Raw genomic sequence first — 15,943 nt, 5'->3', positions numbered from 1 at the left:
GTTCTCTGTTCAAAGTTTGAAGTCTGAAGCATACAGTGCAGCCAAGATGCACTTCCCCTTCAAGAGGTGCAGAATGTATTTAAATGGTGTACCTCCTGCCCAAATTCACACCCCATGATCAAGCTGTCAAAAACCAGTGCGTGTAGTGCTGATAACTCGCACATCATATAGAAATGAGGCACAAACCTGAAAATGGTTCGTGCCTCTCATCCACGCCATGAGGCAGGTGCCACAGATGCCCACTCACTTTACTCCCATTTTAGGTGCAGGTTGAATTATTCCTCCCCCCCCCCCCCCGAAGTAAAAGTTTAATTAAGCCATCAGCCATATTAAATGTCTAACTGCACTTTATACAGTGTTTAAAGGCTACCCTATCAGACAACATGGAGAGTTTTTCTGATTTAATTGAACCAGTGCTATATGGAGAAAGTAGATGTAAACCTGTCTTTATACCTCTTGAAAAGGTTTTGTAACGACTAATATTTATATCTAGATTATTGTATTTCAACAGTTTTAAGATTTCCAGCCTTGCATCTGAATTCTCTCTAGATACCTCAATATGAAGAAAATATAGACTCACATCAGTCCTACACTGCATCAGTGTCGACCACTCCTGATTCCTCCTTGTTCTATGTTCCTTGGTCAACATCTGGAGATGATTATAAACAGCTTGCTGGATCTCAGAGCATCCCTAACCGGTATGAGGATTATCTATTTCCATAATTAAATGATGTATAAAAAAAATCGAGTGCATAAATATTACCATGTTTTGAGGGCTGCAGATTATTGCCATGATGATATCAGAAGTGATCGCATTGCTTAGGCCATTATTCCACACTTGAGACAATTGGTGTAATCCCTGGAGCTTTAATTTACCAAATCAGTGTTTCATTGTACCCTCAAGATAAATCAACTTACTTTACAAATGGGAAATACTTTTACTCTTTTTAATTTTTATAACATGAAGCAATTGTCTTTTCTACCTCATGTTTCTTGTCACTGTTTATTCAGAGGGATAAAGATTAACATTGTAATTACAGTAGCATAGAAACACTAGAATATTACGAACATTGTAAATGGAATCTAAAATTATTTTTCCAATACTTTATAAAACGATTGATACTGGAGCTGATTCTGTGATCCTAGAAAAATGTTTCCGTGCTCGATGCGTGCAAGTACAACTGAAGTGGGGAGTTAACCTAGTTGTTTTAATAATTTTACACATGCTGCCTGCAGCTTGAGCCTTGCACAGGGAGTGTAATAAAGAGGGAGGGCTGCTGAATCTGAAGCAAGCAACCACTCAAAATTAAAGGTATGTGGTTGCATATAAGAGGATAAAAATGTTGAAGTAAGTCTGAAAAATGGTCAGAGCAATTTACAACCTTTATGGTAGAGGAAGAGCTGATAGCCAAAGTCAAAGACAGACAAGGCAGTGGAGGCACAAAATGGGATCTGGACTAATAGCAGAGCAATGCTGCCCACCACTTTGATAGGTGGCAAAGTGAACATTCTGCTGCATGAGTTGGGTGCAAATAGGCTTGCCCTGTTTGCTTTCTAGGATACCATCTCCAGAGAATGTCATGCCTGGCAAGAGGTGGTGGCCCCATACAATGCTGCCTGCAGGACCTAGAAACAGGTGGTGGAGAAAATGGCACACTTTAAGGAATCTGGTAAGTTAAATTGAACAAATTTCTGATGTTCCAGGTAGATAGCCTGTCAACCTGTTTACTGCTCACCCGTGCCAGTATTTCATGCAACCTTACAGCTCTTTCATTTCCATCTCATGCATATCCTTACACTAGCAGAACAGACAATTAAGAAGCAACATACAATTGACAGCCTTGCCATACTCATCTTCCAGTGGTTTCAAGTTGGATACATTAGGACACTTTTCAAAATGACCCTTGCTCTTTGGGAAATGCACCAATGTATAACGCACCATTTTGATCCATACAGTTTGCTCCTTGCAGCTTGAACCTTGGAATGAGTTATAGGTATAACAATTGAGGGCATTGGTGATATTGCCAACCACTAATTGTGCTGTCTATATGTTGCAAGTTTTCTGTAAGTGTTCTTGCTGCATATGATGCAGCTTGTCCTGTTAACCTGTAGGAAGCTGAGGCATTTGTCACAGATCATTGGTAGATGGATGTGCCATGGTCTGCATTATAATCTGATGCTTGCTGATCTCCTTGCCATGTCTTCCATCCTGTACCATCTCTGCTACAAAATGCAATATTTTAAGAGCAATTTATTCTGAAGGAGTGAAAAAATGGCTGTTATTAATTTAATGTCCAGGGCAGGTGGTGCCTAATGATCAGGTGTTTGGGCTTCACCTGACTTTATCCTTTAATGATGTGCTCTTGGAAAGTGTCTCTCACACCTCCGGTGGAGTTTATTGCCCATTCACTGTAACAGCCTTGGGTGAAGGTTCTGGTACAAGAATGGCAGTATAATCCATAGAAGATGCAGATGTGACTTTGATGATAGTCAAAGACTGACAAAATCCTGGATGGTCTGGTCATATCTGGAGCAGTCTGGCAGTTGAAGTCCAGGGATGATTGCTAGCTTCGGTCTGCAGTAATACCCGCTCTCCTGTATGGCTCAGAGACATGGACCATGTACAGTAGACATCTCAAGTCGTTGGAGAAATACTACTAACGATGTCTCCACAAGATCCTACAAATCCCTTGGGAGAACAGACGCACCAACATTAGCGTCCTCGACCAGGCCAACATTCCCAGCATTGAAGCACTGACCACACTTGATCAGCTCCGCTGGGCAGGCCACATTGTCCGCATGCCAGACACAAGACTCCCAAAGCAAGCGCTCACTCAGAACTCCTTCACGGCAATGAGCCAAAGGTGGGCAAAGAAAACATTACAAGGACATCCTCAAAGCCTCCCTGATAAAGTGCAACACCCCCACTGACACCTGGGAGTCCCTGGCCAAAGACCTCCCTAAGTGGAAGAAGTGCATCCGGGAGGGCGCTGAGCACCTCGAGTCTCATCGCCGAGAGCATGCAGAAATCAAGCGCAGGCAGCGGAAAGAGCATGCGGCAAACCTGTCCCACCTTCCCTTACCCTCAATGACTATCTGTCCCACCTGTGACAGGGACTGTTCAGCCACCTAAGGACTCCTTTTAAAAGTGGAAGTCTTGCTCGATTCCGAGGGACTGCCTATGATGATGATGACATCAGAAGAGTCAGCACAGTGGTCATTATCAGTCAGTAAGATTGAGGTGTTTTCAGTTGATTGTAAGTAAACTGAATTGCAGTGTAAAACACCTGCTGTGGGAGATTGGATTGAGTGCCAAGTTTGGCTTGATCCTCTTTAGAGATACATTTGGATTTTTCTGATCCAGGCTTGATGCTGAGAGGCAACAGAGTTCAAACAATAGGATCCTAGGTTCTATCCAAATTTAGTATGCTCCCTGTACATTTGCCTGGAGTGCAGGAAGGGCTACGGCAGCAGGTGGAGGAGGGTGTTGGAATGAGGACTGCAGCAGTTCTTAAAGGGCTGCTGTTATTTTTTTTCTGCAGGCTGACTGAGTTGTCACAGTTTTGAAAAAGATGTCTGGAATATATAGTAGAATTTGTCCCTTTAAGGATGAGAGACTGGATATGCTTCTGGGGGAAGTGCATTGAAGGAAGGTGGCAATTTTGGGGGCCAAGAGGAACCCTCCCATGTGAGTTAATATGTAGCAAGTCTGGGAGGATGTGGCCTTTTCATTGAATACAGTCTCCCACATTCATAGGTCATGCAAGTAAATGAGAAAGTGGTTGTCTGGTCCGTGGAAGAGTGCCGAGGTACAATTGATTGAAGTGTGCCTAATGAAAGAAAAGGAATGCCTGGACTATGCATGCACCAAGCACTGACCCACAACATGGTGCCACGTCAATAAAGCCTGGAATTCACTAGTCCTACATTTTCTATCCCCTATCTACCACTCTGTAAAGCTGCTGTGTAAAATTGGTGGCTGCCAAATGGAAAGGATTCTCTTACCTTGCATAACTGTTGCATGTTTTGTCATGAAGGGGTAAAAATTTTGATGCCAAAAGAGCTACAAGGTGGACGTACCAAATGGACCCTTACCACTTCTCATATGGGGTCTGTGCAGTTTGCAATGAAGTTACCACATGCTCCATCGGTATCTGCTATGAAGAGAAAACTTCCCTGATGTTTCTGAAAGTGAGAACTGTCGACTTGAGAGTCATACCTGTCAGTTTCCCCACATCTGTAGAGATTGATCTTAGAGCCTGAACATAGGTATGCTTTTCCTTGAACATCCTTTTATTCTGTCAAGTACCTATGAGTTCTGGGTCCCACAAGTCTGAAGCTATCAGGCAGTCTTCTTCGGGAAAGTGGCACACCCACTCCCCACTACTAACTCTGTCATGCTCTGTGAATCACATAATCTCACTTCCTCACTAACATCTAATTCCTCCCATCCAGATGAAATGATCTGAGCTGGTGTGTTGGAGTAACGTAACAAGTAACGCAGAAGGTTAGTTCGATGGGCGTTGGGGCAGAGGAACACTGGGCAGTTCTCTATCAGTATTTCCCTTATGTCACCTCAAAAAGAAGCTTGCAGGGAACATTAAGGCGGATTGCAAAAGTTTCTATAGGTATGTAAAGAGAAAAAGGTTGGTGAAGACAAACGTAGGTCCCCTGCAGTCAGAATCAGGGGAAGTCATAACGGGGAACAAAGAAATGGCAGACCAATTGAACAAGTACTTTGGTTCGGTATTCACTGAGGAGGATACAAACAACCTTCCGGATATAAAAGGGGTCAGAGGGTCTAGTAAGGAGGGGGAACTGAGGGAAATCTTTATTAGTCGGGAAATTGTGTTGGGGAAATTGATGGGATTGAAGGCCGATAAATCCCCAGGGCCTGATGGACTGCATCCTAGAGTACTTAAGGAGGTGGCCTTGGAAATAGCGGATGCATTGACAGTCATTTTCCAACATTCCATTGACTCTGGATCAGTTCCTATGGAGTGGAGGGTAGCCAATGTAACCCCACTTTTTAAAAAAGGAGGGAGAGAGAAAACAGGGAATTATAGACCGGTCAGCCTGACCTCAGTAGTGGGTAAAATGATGGAATCAATTATTAAGGATGTCATAGCAGTGCATCTGGAAAATGGTGACATGATAGGTCCAAGTCAGCATGGATTTGTGAAAGGGAAATCATGCTTGACAAATCTTCTGGAATTTTTTGAGGATGTTTCCAGTAAAGTGGACAAAGGAGAACCAGTTGATGTGGTATATTTGGACTTTCAGAAGGCTTTCGACAAGGTCCCACACAAGAGATTAATGTGCAAAGTTAAAGCACATGGGATTGGGGGTAGTGTGCTGACGTGGATTGAGAACTGGTTGTCAGACAGGAAGCAAAGAGTAGGAGTAAACGGGTACTTTTCAGAATGGCAGGCAGTGACTAGTGGAGTGCCGCAAGGTTCTGTGCTGGGGCCCCAGCTGTTTACATTGTACATTAATGATTTAGACGAGGGGATTAAATGCAGTATCTCCAAATTTGCGGATGATACTAAGTTGGGTGGCAGTGTGAGCTGCGAGGAGGATGCTATTAGGCTGCAGAGTGACTTGAATAGATTAGGTGAGTGGGCAAATGCATGGCAGATGAAGTATAATGTGGATAAATGTGAGGTTATCCACTTTGGTGGTAAAAACAGAGAGACAGACTATTATCTGAATGGTGACAGATTAGGAAAAGGGAAGGTGCAACGAGACCTGGGTGTCATGGTACATCAGTCATTGAAGGTTGGCATGCAGGTACAGCAGGCGGTTAAGAAAGCAAATGGCATGTTGGCCTTCATAGCGAGGGGATTTGAATACAGGGGCAGGGAGGTGTTGCTACAGTTGTACAGGGCCTTGGTGAGGCCACACCTGGAGTATTGTGTACAGTTTTGGTCTCCTAACTTGAGGAAGGACATTCTTGCTATTGAGGGAGTGCAGCGAAGGTTCACCAGACTGATTCCCGGGATGGCGGGACTGACCTATCAAGAAAGATTGGATCAACTGGGCTTGTATTCACTGGAGTTCAGAAGAATGAGAGGGGACCTCATAGAAACGTTTAAAATTCTGACGGGTTTAGACAGGTTAGATGCAGAAAGAATGTTCCCAATGTTGGGGAAGTCCAGAACCAGGGGTCACAGTCTGAGGATAAGGGGTAAGCCATTTAGGACCGAGATGAGGAGAAACTTCTTCACCCAGAGAGTGGTGAACCTGTGGAATTCTCTACCACAGAAAGTAGTTGAGGCCAATTCACTAAATATATTCAAAAGGGAGTTAGATGAAGTCCTTACTACTCGGGGGATCAAGGGTTATGGCGAGAAAGCAGGAAGGGGGTACTGAAGTTTCATGTTCAACCATGAACTCATTGAATGGCGGTGCAGGCTAGAAGGGCTGAATGGCCTGCTCCTGCACCTATTTTCTATGTTTCTATAACGTAAATCATTTCTGATCTTAAAAAAAAATACCTCCCCCAGCAACAGAAAGTAGCTTCTTTTTCACCTAGGGAGTCAATAGTGAAGAATATTGAGGCTCTTGAGAAGGTGCAGAGGAGTGTGCTCACTATAATATCTGACCATAGAGCTCTCAGTTATGAAAATAGGCTGCAAAAGTTAAGATTGTTTATTTTGAAAAATGCAGGCTTAATTGGGAATATGATTGCGGTTTCTAAAATGATGAAGGAATTGGATTCTGGTTAGATAAGTTATTTGTAATGAATAGGTAGAACAAGAGGTCATGAGTATAAAATCCATAGGCAAAGAGTTAGATGTCACAAAGTTTTTTTTATTTTCACAGAATGTCTGTGCCCACTGAAACAGGCAGTGGATAAGGAGTCACTACTCTCCTATTAAAAACAAATGGCAAGTCTTAAGAAAAGAGTATATTTCCAGTTACAGAGGCTAATTAATTGTAAGTTGTGTTTCATCATCATCATCACAGGCAGTCCCTCGAAATCGAGGAAGACTTGCTTCCACTCCAAAAGTGAGTTCTCAGGTGACTGTACAGTCCAATGCGGGAATTACAGTCTCTGTAACAGGTGGGGCAGACAGTGATTGAAGGAAAGGGTGGGTGGGGTGCCTGGTTTGCCGTACGCTCCTTCCGCTGCCTGCGCTTGATTTCTGCATGCTCTCGGCGACGAAACTCGAGGTGCTCAGCGCACTCCCAGATGCTCTTCCTCCACTTTGGGCAGTCTTGGGCCAGGGATTCTCAGCTGCCGGTGGTGATGTCAGAAACATAGAAAATAGGTGCAGGAGTCGGCCATTCGGCCCTTCGAGCCTGCACCACCATTCAATAAGATCATGGCTGATCATTCCCTCAGTACCCCTTTCCTGCTTTCTCTCCATATCCCTTGATCCCTTTAGCTGTAAAGGCCATACCTTTATAAATTCACCCGAATCTGACTGCAAGGGACCTACGTTTGTATTCACTAATCTTTTTCTCTTCAATATCTATAGAAGCTTTTGCAGTCAGTTTTTATGTTCCCAACAAGCTTCCTCTCATACTCTATTTTCCCCCTTTGTCCTCCTCTGCTGTATTACAAAATTCTCCCAGTCCTCAGGTTTGCAGCTTTTTCTGGCCAATTTATATGCCTCTTCCTTGGATTTAACACTATCCTTAATTTCCCTTGTTAGGCACGGTTGAGCCACCTTCCCCGTTTTTTTTTTACTCCAGACAGGAATGTACAATTGTTGAAGTTCATCCATGTGATCTTTGAATGTTTGCCATTGCCTATCCACCGTCAACCCTTTAAGTATCTCTCGCCTGTCTTCTAGCAAATTCACATCTCATACCATTGAAGTTACCTTTCCTTAAGTTCAGGATCCTAGTCTCTGAATTAACTGTGTCACTCTCCATCTTAATAAAGAATTCTACCATATTATGGTCACTCTTCCCCAAGGGGCCTCGCACAACAAGATTGTTCATTAGTCCTTTCTCATTGCACATCACCCAGTCTAGGATGGCGAGCCCTCTCGTTGGTTCCTCGACATATTGGTCTAGAAAACTATCCCGAATAGACTTGAGGAAATCCTCCTCCACTGTATTGCTACCAGTTTGGTTAGCCCCGTCAATATGTAGATTAAAGTTGCCCATGATAACTGCTGTACCTTTATTGCATACATCCCTAATTTCTTGTTTGATGCTGTCCCCATCCTCATTACTACTGTTTGGTAGTCTGTACACAACTCCCACTAACGTTTTCTGCCCTTTGGTATTCCGTAGCTCCACCCATACAGATTCCACATCATCCAAGGTAATGTCCTTCCTTACTATTGCCTTTATTTCCTCTTTTACCAGCAATGCCACACCACCTCCTTTTACTTTCTGTCTATCCTTCCTAAATGTTGAATACCATTGATGTCGAGTTCCCAGCCTTGGTCACCCTGGAGCCATGTCTCCGTGATGCCAATTACATCATATCCGTTAACTGCTATCTGCGCAGTTAATTCGTCCACCTTATTCCTAATACTCTTCGCGTTGAGGCACAGAGCTTTCAGGCTTGTCTTTTTAACACCCTTTGCCCCTTTAGAATTTTGTGTAATGTGGTCCTTTTTGCTTTTTGCCTTGGGTTTCTCTGCCCTCCACTTTTATTTTTATTCTTTCTATCTTTTGGTTCTGTCCCCATTCTACTTCCCTCTGTCTCCCTGCATAGGTTCCCATCCCCCTGCCATATTAGTTTAACCCCTCCCCAACAGCACTAGCAAACACTCCCCCTAGGACATTGGTTCCGGTTCTGCCCAGGTGCAGACCATCCAGTTTGCACTGGTCCCACCTCCCCCAGAACCGGTTCCAATGTCCCAGGAATTTGAATCCCTCCCTTCTGCACCACTCCTCAAGCCGCATATTCATCTGAGCTATCCTGCGATTCCGACCCTGACTAGCACGTGGCATTGGTAGCAATCCTGAGATTACTACTTTTGAGATCCTACTTTTTAATTTAGCTCCTAGCTCCCTAAATTCGTCTTGTAGGACCTCATCCCATTTTTTACCTATATTGTTGGTACCTATATGCACCACGACAACTGGCTGTTCACTCTCCCCTCCAAGACATCCTTGACCCTTGCACCAGGGAGGCAACATACCATCCTGCAGTCTCGGTTCCGGCCGCAGAAACGTCTATCTATTCCCCTTACAATAGAATCCCCTATCACTATAGCTCTCCCACTCTTTTTCCTGCCCTCTTGTGCAGCAGAGCCACCCACAGTGCCATGGACTTGGCTGCTGCTGCCCTCCCCTGATGAGTCATCCCCCTCAACAGTACCCAAAGCGGTGTATCTGTTTTGCAGGGGGATGACCGCAGGGGACCCCTGCACTACCTTCCTTCCACTGCTCTTCCTGTTGGTCACCCATTCCCTATCTGGCTCTGCACCCTTTATCTGCGGTAAGACCAACTCACTAAACTAAACGTGCTATTCACGTCATCCTCAGCATCGCGGATGCTCCAGAATAAATCCACCCGCAGCTCCAGTGCCACAATGCGGTCTGTCAAGAGCTGCAGGCGGATACACTTCCCGCACATGTAGTCATCAGGGACACTGGAAGCGTCCCTAACTTCCCACATACTACAGGAGGAGCATAACACGTGTCCGAGCTCTCCTGCTATGACTTAACCCCTAGATTAACTTAGTTTGGTAACAACAATGCTAAAAGGTTACTTACTGATAAAGAAAAGAAAAAGAAAAAAGAAAAACTACTCACCAATCACCAGCCAATCACTTACCCACTTGACTGTGACGTCACCTTTCTATTTCTTTCTACTTTTTTGCCTTCTCTCCCTGCTGCAGCTGCACTGGCTGGCCTTTTGTACGCCTCTCCGACTCGACACTGCTGCTCCTCCTCGCTCTCCCGCTCCCCGACTACTGCTGATGGGTCTCTTGTAGGCCTCCCGACTCGACGCTGCTCCTCCTCCTCACTCTACCGCTCCCCAACTGCTACTGATGGGCCTCTTGTAGGCCTCCCGACTCGATGCTGCTCCTCCTCCTCACTCTCAAGGAAGTTTTGAGGGTGTCCGTCTAACGTTTCCTTGCCCACCTGGGGCTCGCTTGCCATGTAGGAGTTCCGAGTAGAGCGCTTGCTTCGGGAGTCTCGCGTCGGGCATGCGGACGATGTGGCCCGTCCAATGGAGCTGGTGGATTGTGGTCAGTGCATCGATGCTGGGGATGTTGGCCTGAGTGAGAACATTGACGTTGGTACGTCTATCCTCCCATTTGCAGAATCTTGCAGAGGCAGCGCTGGTGGTACTTCTCCAGCACTTTGAGGTGTCTGCTGTATATAGTCCACGTCTCTGAGCCATACAGGAGGGCGGGTATCACTACTGCCCTGTAAGACCATAAGCTTGGTGCCAGATTTGAGGTCCTGGTCTTCAAACACTCTCTTCCTCAGGAGACCGAAGGTTGCGCTGGCACGCATGGACCATTTTCCATACCTCGGGAGCCTATTAGTTGTGTTTATGGAGCTATGGACTACCTGGATCTTGCTCAATTGCCTTCTGGAATTATTAGTTACGCCTGAATTGGCTGCAGATTATATTTTCTGTTTTTTTGCTTCTCCCAGCCTGGTTAGGTGGTAGGTGAATGACATACACTATTCTCTGGATGGGGCAGGCTTGATGGTCCTTTCTCTCCCTTTTTCAAAAGTTCAAATATAGCAATCACACTTTTTATACTTTTATTAAAGTATAAAAAGAAAACCAGTTATTTCCTGAGGGTTTCTTTTGACCTCTAATTGACTTCAAGGAAAATACAATAATTACACACAACTGCACTTTAGTGGCAGAATAATGTCGTGTGCATTACATGGTATGCTGTCCTTTTAAAACATCTAACTTATTGTGTTAGATCTACTGATGTTTCAAAATTTCTTATCTGGAATCTCATTGAATTGTGCCCCTTTAGGTTTCAGAAAAGCAGGGTCCATTTTAGCTTGCTTGTGGTATGTTCAATCTCAACATCAATGCAAACCATCTTTATTATTATCTTATTTTGAATTATATCATACATTGGTCCCATTGATTCTGACTTGAGGATTTTAGCACGTGGTAAAAAATATTTGATATTGTTCTTTTTCCTGGATAGGTCTCAGAATGAAATGAATGATTTTGGGAGTGCTGCAGACCTGTATGGGCTTGTTTCCAACATTTTAGAAGAACCTGATCAATCACATTCCTTATTTGTTGAAGGGTAGGTTTATGTATACAAGTCTTTTATTTAGTAAAACTGAATAAACATTGGGAGGGTTGGGGCTTCTGGTGTTTTGGTTTTCTCTTCCTGCTGGACCACACGTGTATAGCTGAAAAGCTAAACAACCTAGTCCTGCCAGTGCCACTGTGAGATGGACATAAGGAGATGCATCATACTGTTTGGGATGACTTTCTCCGTGGCCTACCTCATTGCAGCAATACAGCTAAGACAGCCAATTTAATTGCGATGGAGATAGTGCCTGCATTCCTCCACTGCTGTGATGTAGTGCATTAGTTTTTCAATGTGCCGTACCGTCACACCACACAAACTGGATGTGTAATATTAAAATGCATATTGTACTTTAAGGCTTTTTTAACTATTGTCTAATCAGTTCCGTGCAACATATCTTTTGTTTTAGAAATACCTCCTCTAACTTGTTAAGATCAATATGGTCTTCCACAACCAGCAGATATACAGAACATCTAGATCACTCATCTGAGTCTAAGAAGCCTGTAGATACATCGTATTCACAACCTGTTTTTAATGCAAAAGAATCTATAGCAACTTCCGACAAACAACAGTACCAGCAGGATAGTCATTTAGTCTCACAGCAAAAAATAAATATGGAAGATTTTTTAGGATTTGATAACTTGGATCTTACAGAGCAATGGATGTTTCCTTCAAAGAAAGAAGCTACTGATTGCAGTCCTTTTCAGTCCACTGATACCACCAAGATGACCTTTCAGGAGTTTCCTTATGTGAAGAATTGTTCCAAACTTCAGGTAGGATTATCAGTTAGAGAACCAGGAACAGATATACACATGTACGGCAGAGACGGGGGAGATTTTAAAGAAGTTGGTACTCCATCCAGTCAGACATCCACAGAGCTGTTCCCTTTCCTGCATAATTCCAGAAACTCTTACAACAGTAATACTAGCAACAGATACATGGAGCAATTACATGGCAATAAATTCAGACAGAACAAGTTTGTGAATTTTAACATAGCAGATGGAAAGACCTCTTCTGATTGTATACCAGAATTACCAGTGATAGAAATGGATACATGCACTAGGGTGCCAAAAGGAAAACAAGCACAAAAAGGGTTTGATGAATTAAACATTGATCAACATACCTTAAAATACTGTGTAAAATCTTCTTCAGGCTTGAGTGAAAAACAGCTTTCAAAGGAAATGGGATTAGGCAGTGATTTGGGGCAAAAGTGTGCATCTGAATGTGGAAGGAATCCACATACATTTTGCCCAATTAGAAGTGACTTTGAGAAGGCCTTTGAAAAGCAACAACATTCTAATTATGATCATTTTTCACAGCAGTCTGAATATGTTCAGCCATTAAATGCATTGCCAGTGTCTGTGTATTCTGGAGAGTCTTACCAAAACAGACAATCCTGGACAAAATTGGCTACTTCTGGTTCTGAAACTACTACTACTACTTCATTTGGGAAACCAGACAGCTCAGCAGACCTCGGTAATCAAGCATCTCCTGCCTCTAAAACAGCATCTCACTCTTTCTGTCCATCTTCTCATCAGTCTTCCATGCCTTTTTCTCAAAATAGCTGTGCTTACTTCCAGAGACCCACAGGAATTTATAGTCAGGACAACCACGCCAAGGTTTCTAATAGTGAATTCACATATAATGTGGAGCGGGTTCAGCCAGGTACACATGTTGAAGGGCAAAACAAAGCTAGTGGAGATATGTACTTTGAATCACCCATTGAGAAGAATTGTCAAAATGGAAAGCAAGTAAATGGATTCCATGGGAGTTCGTCATCTCAGCAATATATTGCAAATAAATATCCCAGCTATCAAACTAAACAGCAAAACTGCCATTATGATTTGAATGAAGATGTGAAAAAAAAGGATGATGAATTTTCACCAAACATGTACAGAGATTTGCTAGGTGCTCAGTCTTATTATTATAATAATCACAATTCCCAACAAGGAGCTGGAGACAGCAACAATGTAGCAAATTATATGACTCGTTCTTCAGCTTTTTCAAATCCCTACATGATGGGTGACTTTAGACGGAACCACAATATTTCACAACTTGGTCCACGTAGTGTTGCTTCAGGAACTAATCTTCAGTTTGGTCATCCTGTTGTTTCATTAATGGATCCCAGTGAGTTATTTCCTTATGAAGAGTTCAGTCACTTGTATCCCCTTTTCAGTGATATGTTTTATGGAGATGCACCCCTTTATGGATTTATACCACCTTTTGGATTTCCAAGACCTATGAAAAATCGTAGCGGTCCAGCCAACGAACTTCATATTCGTTTGGAGGAGTGCTATGAACAATGGAGGGCTTTGGAAAAAGAAAGAAAAAAGGTAAATAAGATTGTTGAAAGCATTAAGCTTCATTACTTTTGTTTAAAGGGGAAGGAAGTCTTGGGGAGTACTTTTTATTCTAAGTATTCCTGCTTTTTATAGAAGAAAGTAATGGTCTTGCCAAACATTTCTTGACAAAAAAAAACATGAATTTTATTGTCAGCATGGAGACAGATCCTCCTGTTCTAAAAAGTCAATTACGAGTGCCTCAATTTAAAATAGCGGAACATGTAATTTCACACTAGCCTAAGAATTGCTGAGAACCTCTGGAAAATCATAATTCGGGCTCATTTCATCCAGACACGATGCAGCTTCATTTGCCCCGATATTAACAAGGGGGGGGGCGCAGTTTTGCGTTGGGAAACCCAGAAGAACGGGTTTACCTCAGATCCTGCCGAATTTAACGGCAGGACCTGTAACATTTTTTGTCTCCATTTCCCGGCTGGAGCCAGCCAGATTGAGAGGCTGGCAGGTGGGTCGTCCTTTGATGCCTGGCCACAGCCGAGGAGCACAGAGAAAGGAGGGATCGGAAAGACCGAGTGAGTGGGGGGGCACTCCAACTCAGTCTGGCTCACAAAGCAGTGCTGGAAAGGTACTTGCCTCTTTCACGTACCAGTATTGCCTTTCTTTAGCTGCTGGGTTAAACCTAAAAAATCAGAGGCACGCAGCATCATTAAAATATTTAAATGAGGGACCAGCCTCCTGCGAGCTGATTGGCCGTCCGTTCCCCTTACCGCCTCTGTTAAAACCAGATGTGGGTGGGTTCAGGCGGGTTGGGTTCAGATTTGAGATTTTTTTTAACATCCGACCCAAATTCACCCGTTTTGAGGGTTTAAAATCCCCACCACCATGTCATGCAAAAATTCCTGAGGCTAATTTAAGAAAAGCTCTAGAAAATTCTTCTAATTCCAAAGACAAATAAGCAAGTTCTTGGAGATTGCAGTAACTCATGAGCATCATTAATCCCAGCTACCCTACTATATACCTTTTATAACTTGGAATGTCCAGCTTTTTTTTGAAGATCTGCAAGGTACCTTATGCTTTGGCAATCTGTTCCAAAAGTCGCTAACTCTTTATGAAAAGAAGTACCTGGTACTTGAATCTAACCCAACTCTTTGTTTTATACTCTCACTCCCTATCTAGCTCAGTCAGAGCTAGATCTATTTCCTTCATCATTTTAAAAATCAATTGTATCTTCCCTAAGGCTGCAATGCCCCAATGCAAAAAAGCCCCAGTTCGTTGAAACTACCTTAATAGCTAACAGCCCTAAGATTGAGGAACATTTTGGTCACCCTGTTCTAGACCAGGGCCTCAATATCCCCCACCATGTGTGGATGATCAAAACTGAACACTGTTCTCCAAATTTGGCCATATCAAGGTGTTGTACAACCTCAGTATTAAATTGTTTTGTATTTTTTCTATATTGTACTGTCCAATTCAACCTAAAACTTGCTTTTTCAATGGCCTGGTCATACGGCTTGTGGACCTTCAATGTTTTAACCACCATGACCTCCAGATCCCTCCCCTGCTCTGCAATCGTTCGTCAGGAAATTATCTAGCCCCAAATCCATTACACTGCATTTATTAACATTGAAGGATATCTGCTACATACAACCCTCTATATGGGAAGTCAGGGACACTTCCGGTGTCTCTGACGACTACGTGTGCGAGAAGTGCATCCGCCTGCAGCTCCTGACGGACCGCATTGCGGCACTGGAGCTGCGGGTGGATGAACTCTGGAGCATCCACGATGCTGATAATGACGTGAATAGCATGTTTAGTGAGTTGGTCTTACCGCAGGTAAAGGGTCCACAGCCAGATAGGGAATGGGTGACCAACAAGAAAAGCAGTGCAAGGAAGGTAGTGCAGGGGTCCCCTGCGGTCATCCTCCAGCAAAACAGATACACCGCTTTAGCTACTGTTGAGGGGGATGACTCATCAGGAGAGGGCAGCAGCAGCCAAGTTCATGGCACTGTGGGTGGCCCTGCTGCACAGGAGGGCAGGAAAAAGAGTGGGAGAGCTATAGTGATAGAGGATTCTATTGTAAGGGGAATAGATAGACGTTTCTGCAGCTGCAACCGAGACTCCAGGATGGTATGTTGTCTCCCTGGTGCAAGGGTCAAGGATGTCTGAGCGGGTGCAGGACATCCTGAAAAGGGAAGGTGAACAGCCAGTTGTCATGGTGCATATAGGTACCAACAATATAGGTAAAATACAGAATGAGGTCCTAGAAGACGAATTCAGGGAGCTAGGAGCTAAATTAAAAAGTAGGACCTCAAAAGTAGTAATCTCAGGATTGCTACCAGTGCCACGTGCTAGTCAGAGTAGGAATCGCAGGATAGCTCAGATGAATACGTGGCTTGAGGAGTGGTGCAGAAGGGAGGGATTCAAATT

The 15,943-nt window shown here is 43.7% G+C and overlaps 1 protein-coding gene across 2 annotated transcripts in view; it reads left to right on the top strand.

The window, feature by feature from the left end:
- The window catches only part of moto (minamoto), a 77,860-nt gene that overhangs the window by 8,208 nt on the left and 53,709 nt on the right, over window positions 1-15,943 (top strand). Inside the window, exons 1-4 of one of the 2 annotated variants that reach the window (XM_070864492.1) lie at window positions 611-698; window positions 1,559-1,670; window positions 11,103-11,207; window positions 11,626-13,549. In XM_070864492.1, the coding sequence (XP_070720593.1) occupies window positions 11,116-11,207; window positions 11,626-13,549 (2,016 nt within the window). In that variant the 5' untranslated portion in view covers window positions 611-698; window positions 1,559-1,670; window positions 11,103-11,115. Of the gene's footprint in view, window positions 1-549; window positions 699-1,558; window positions 1,671-11,102; window positions 11,208-11,625; window positions 13,550-15,943 lie in introns of those variants that run through there. The other variant, XM_070864491.1, reaches the window with a different exon arrangement.

This window comes from Pristiophorus japonicus, chromosome 21 (assembly GCF_044704955.1).
Source record: "Pristiophorus japonicus isolate sPriJap1 chromosome 21, sPriJap1.hap1, whole genome shotgun sequence".
NCBI classification, from domain to species: domain Eukaryota; kingdom Metazoa; phylum Chordata; class Chondrichthyes; family Pristiophoridae; genus Pristiophorus; species Pristiophorus japonicus.
The sequence above is the reverse complement of the archived record's forward strand: the minus strand, read 5'-3'. Positions and strand labels throughout refer to the sequence as shown.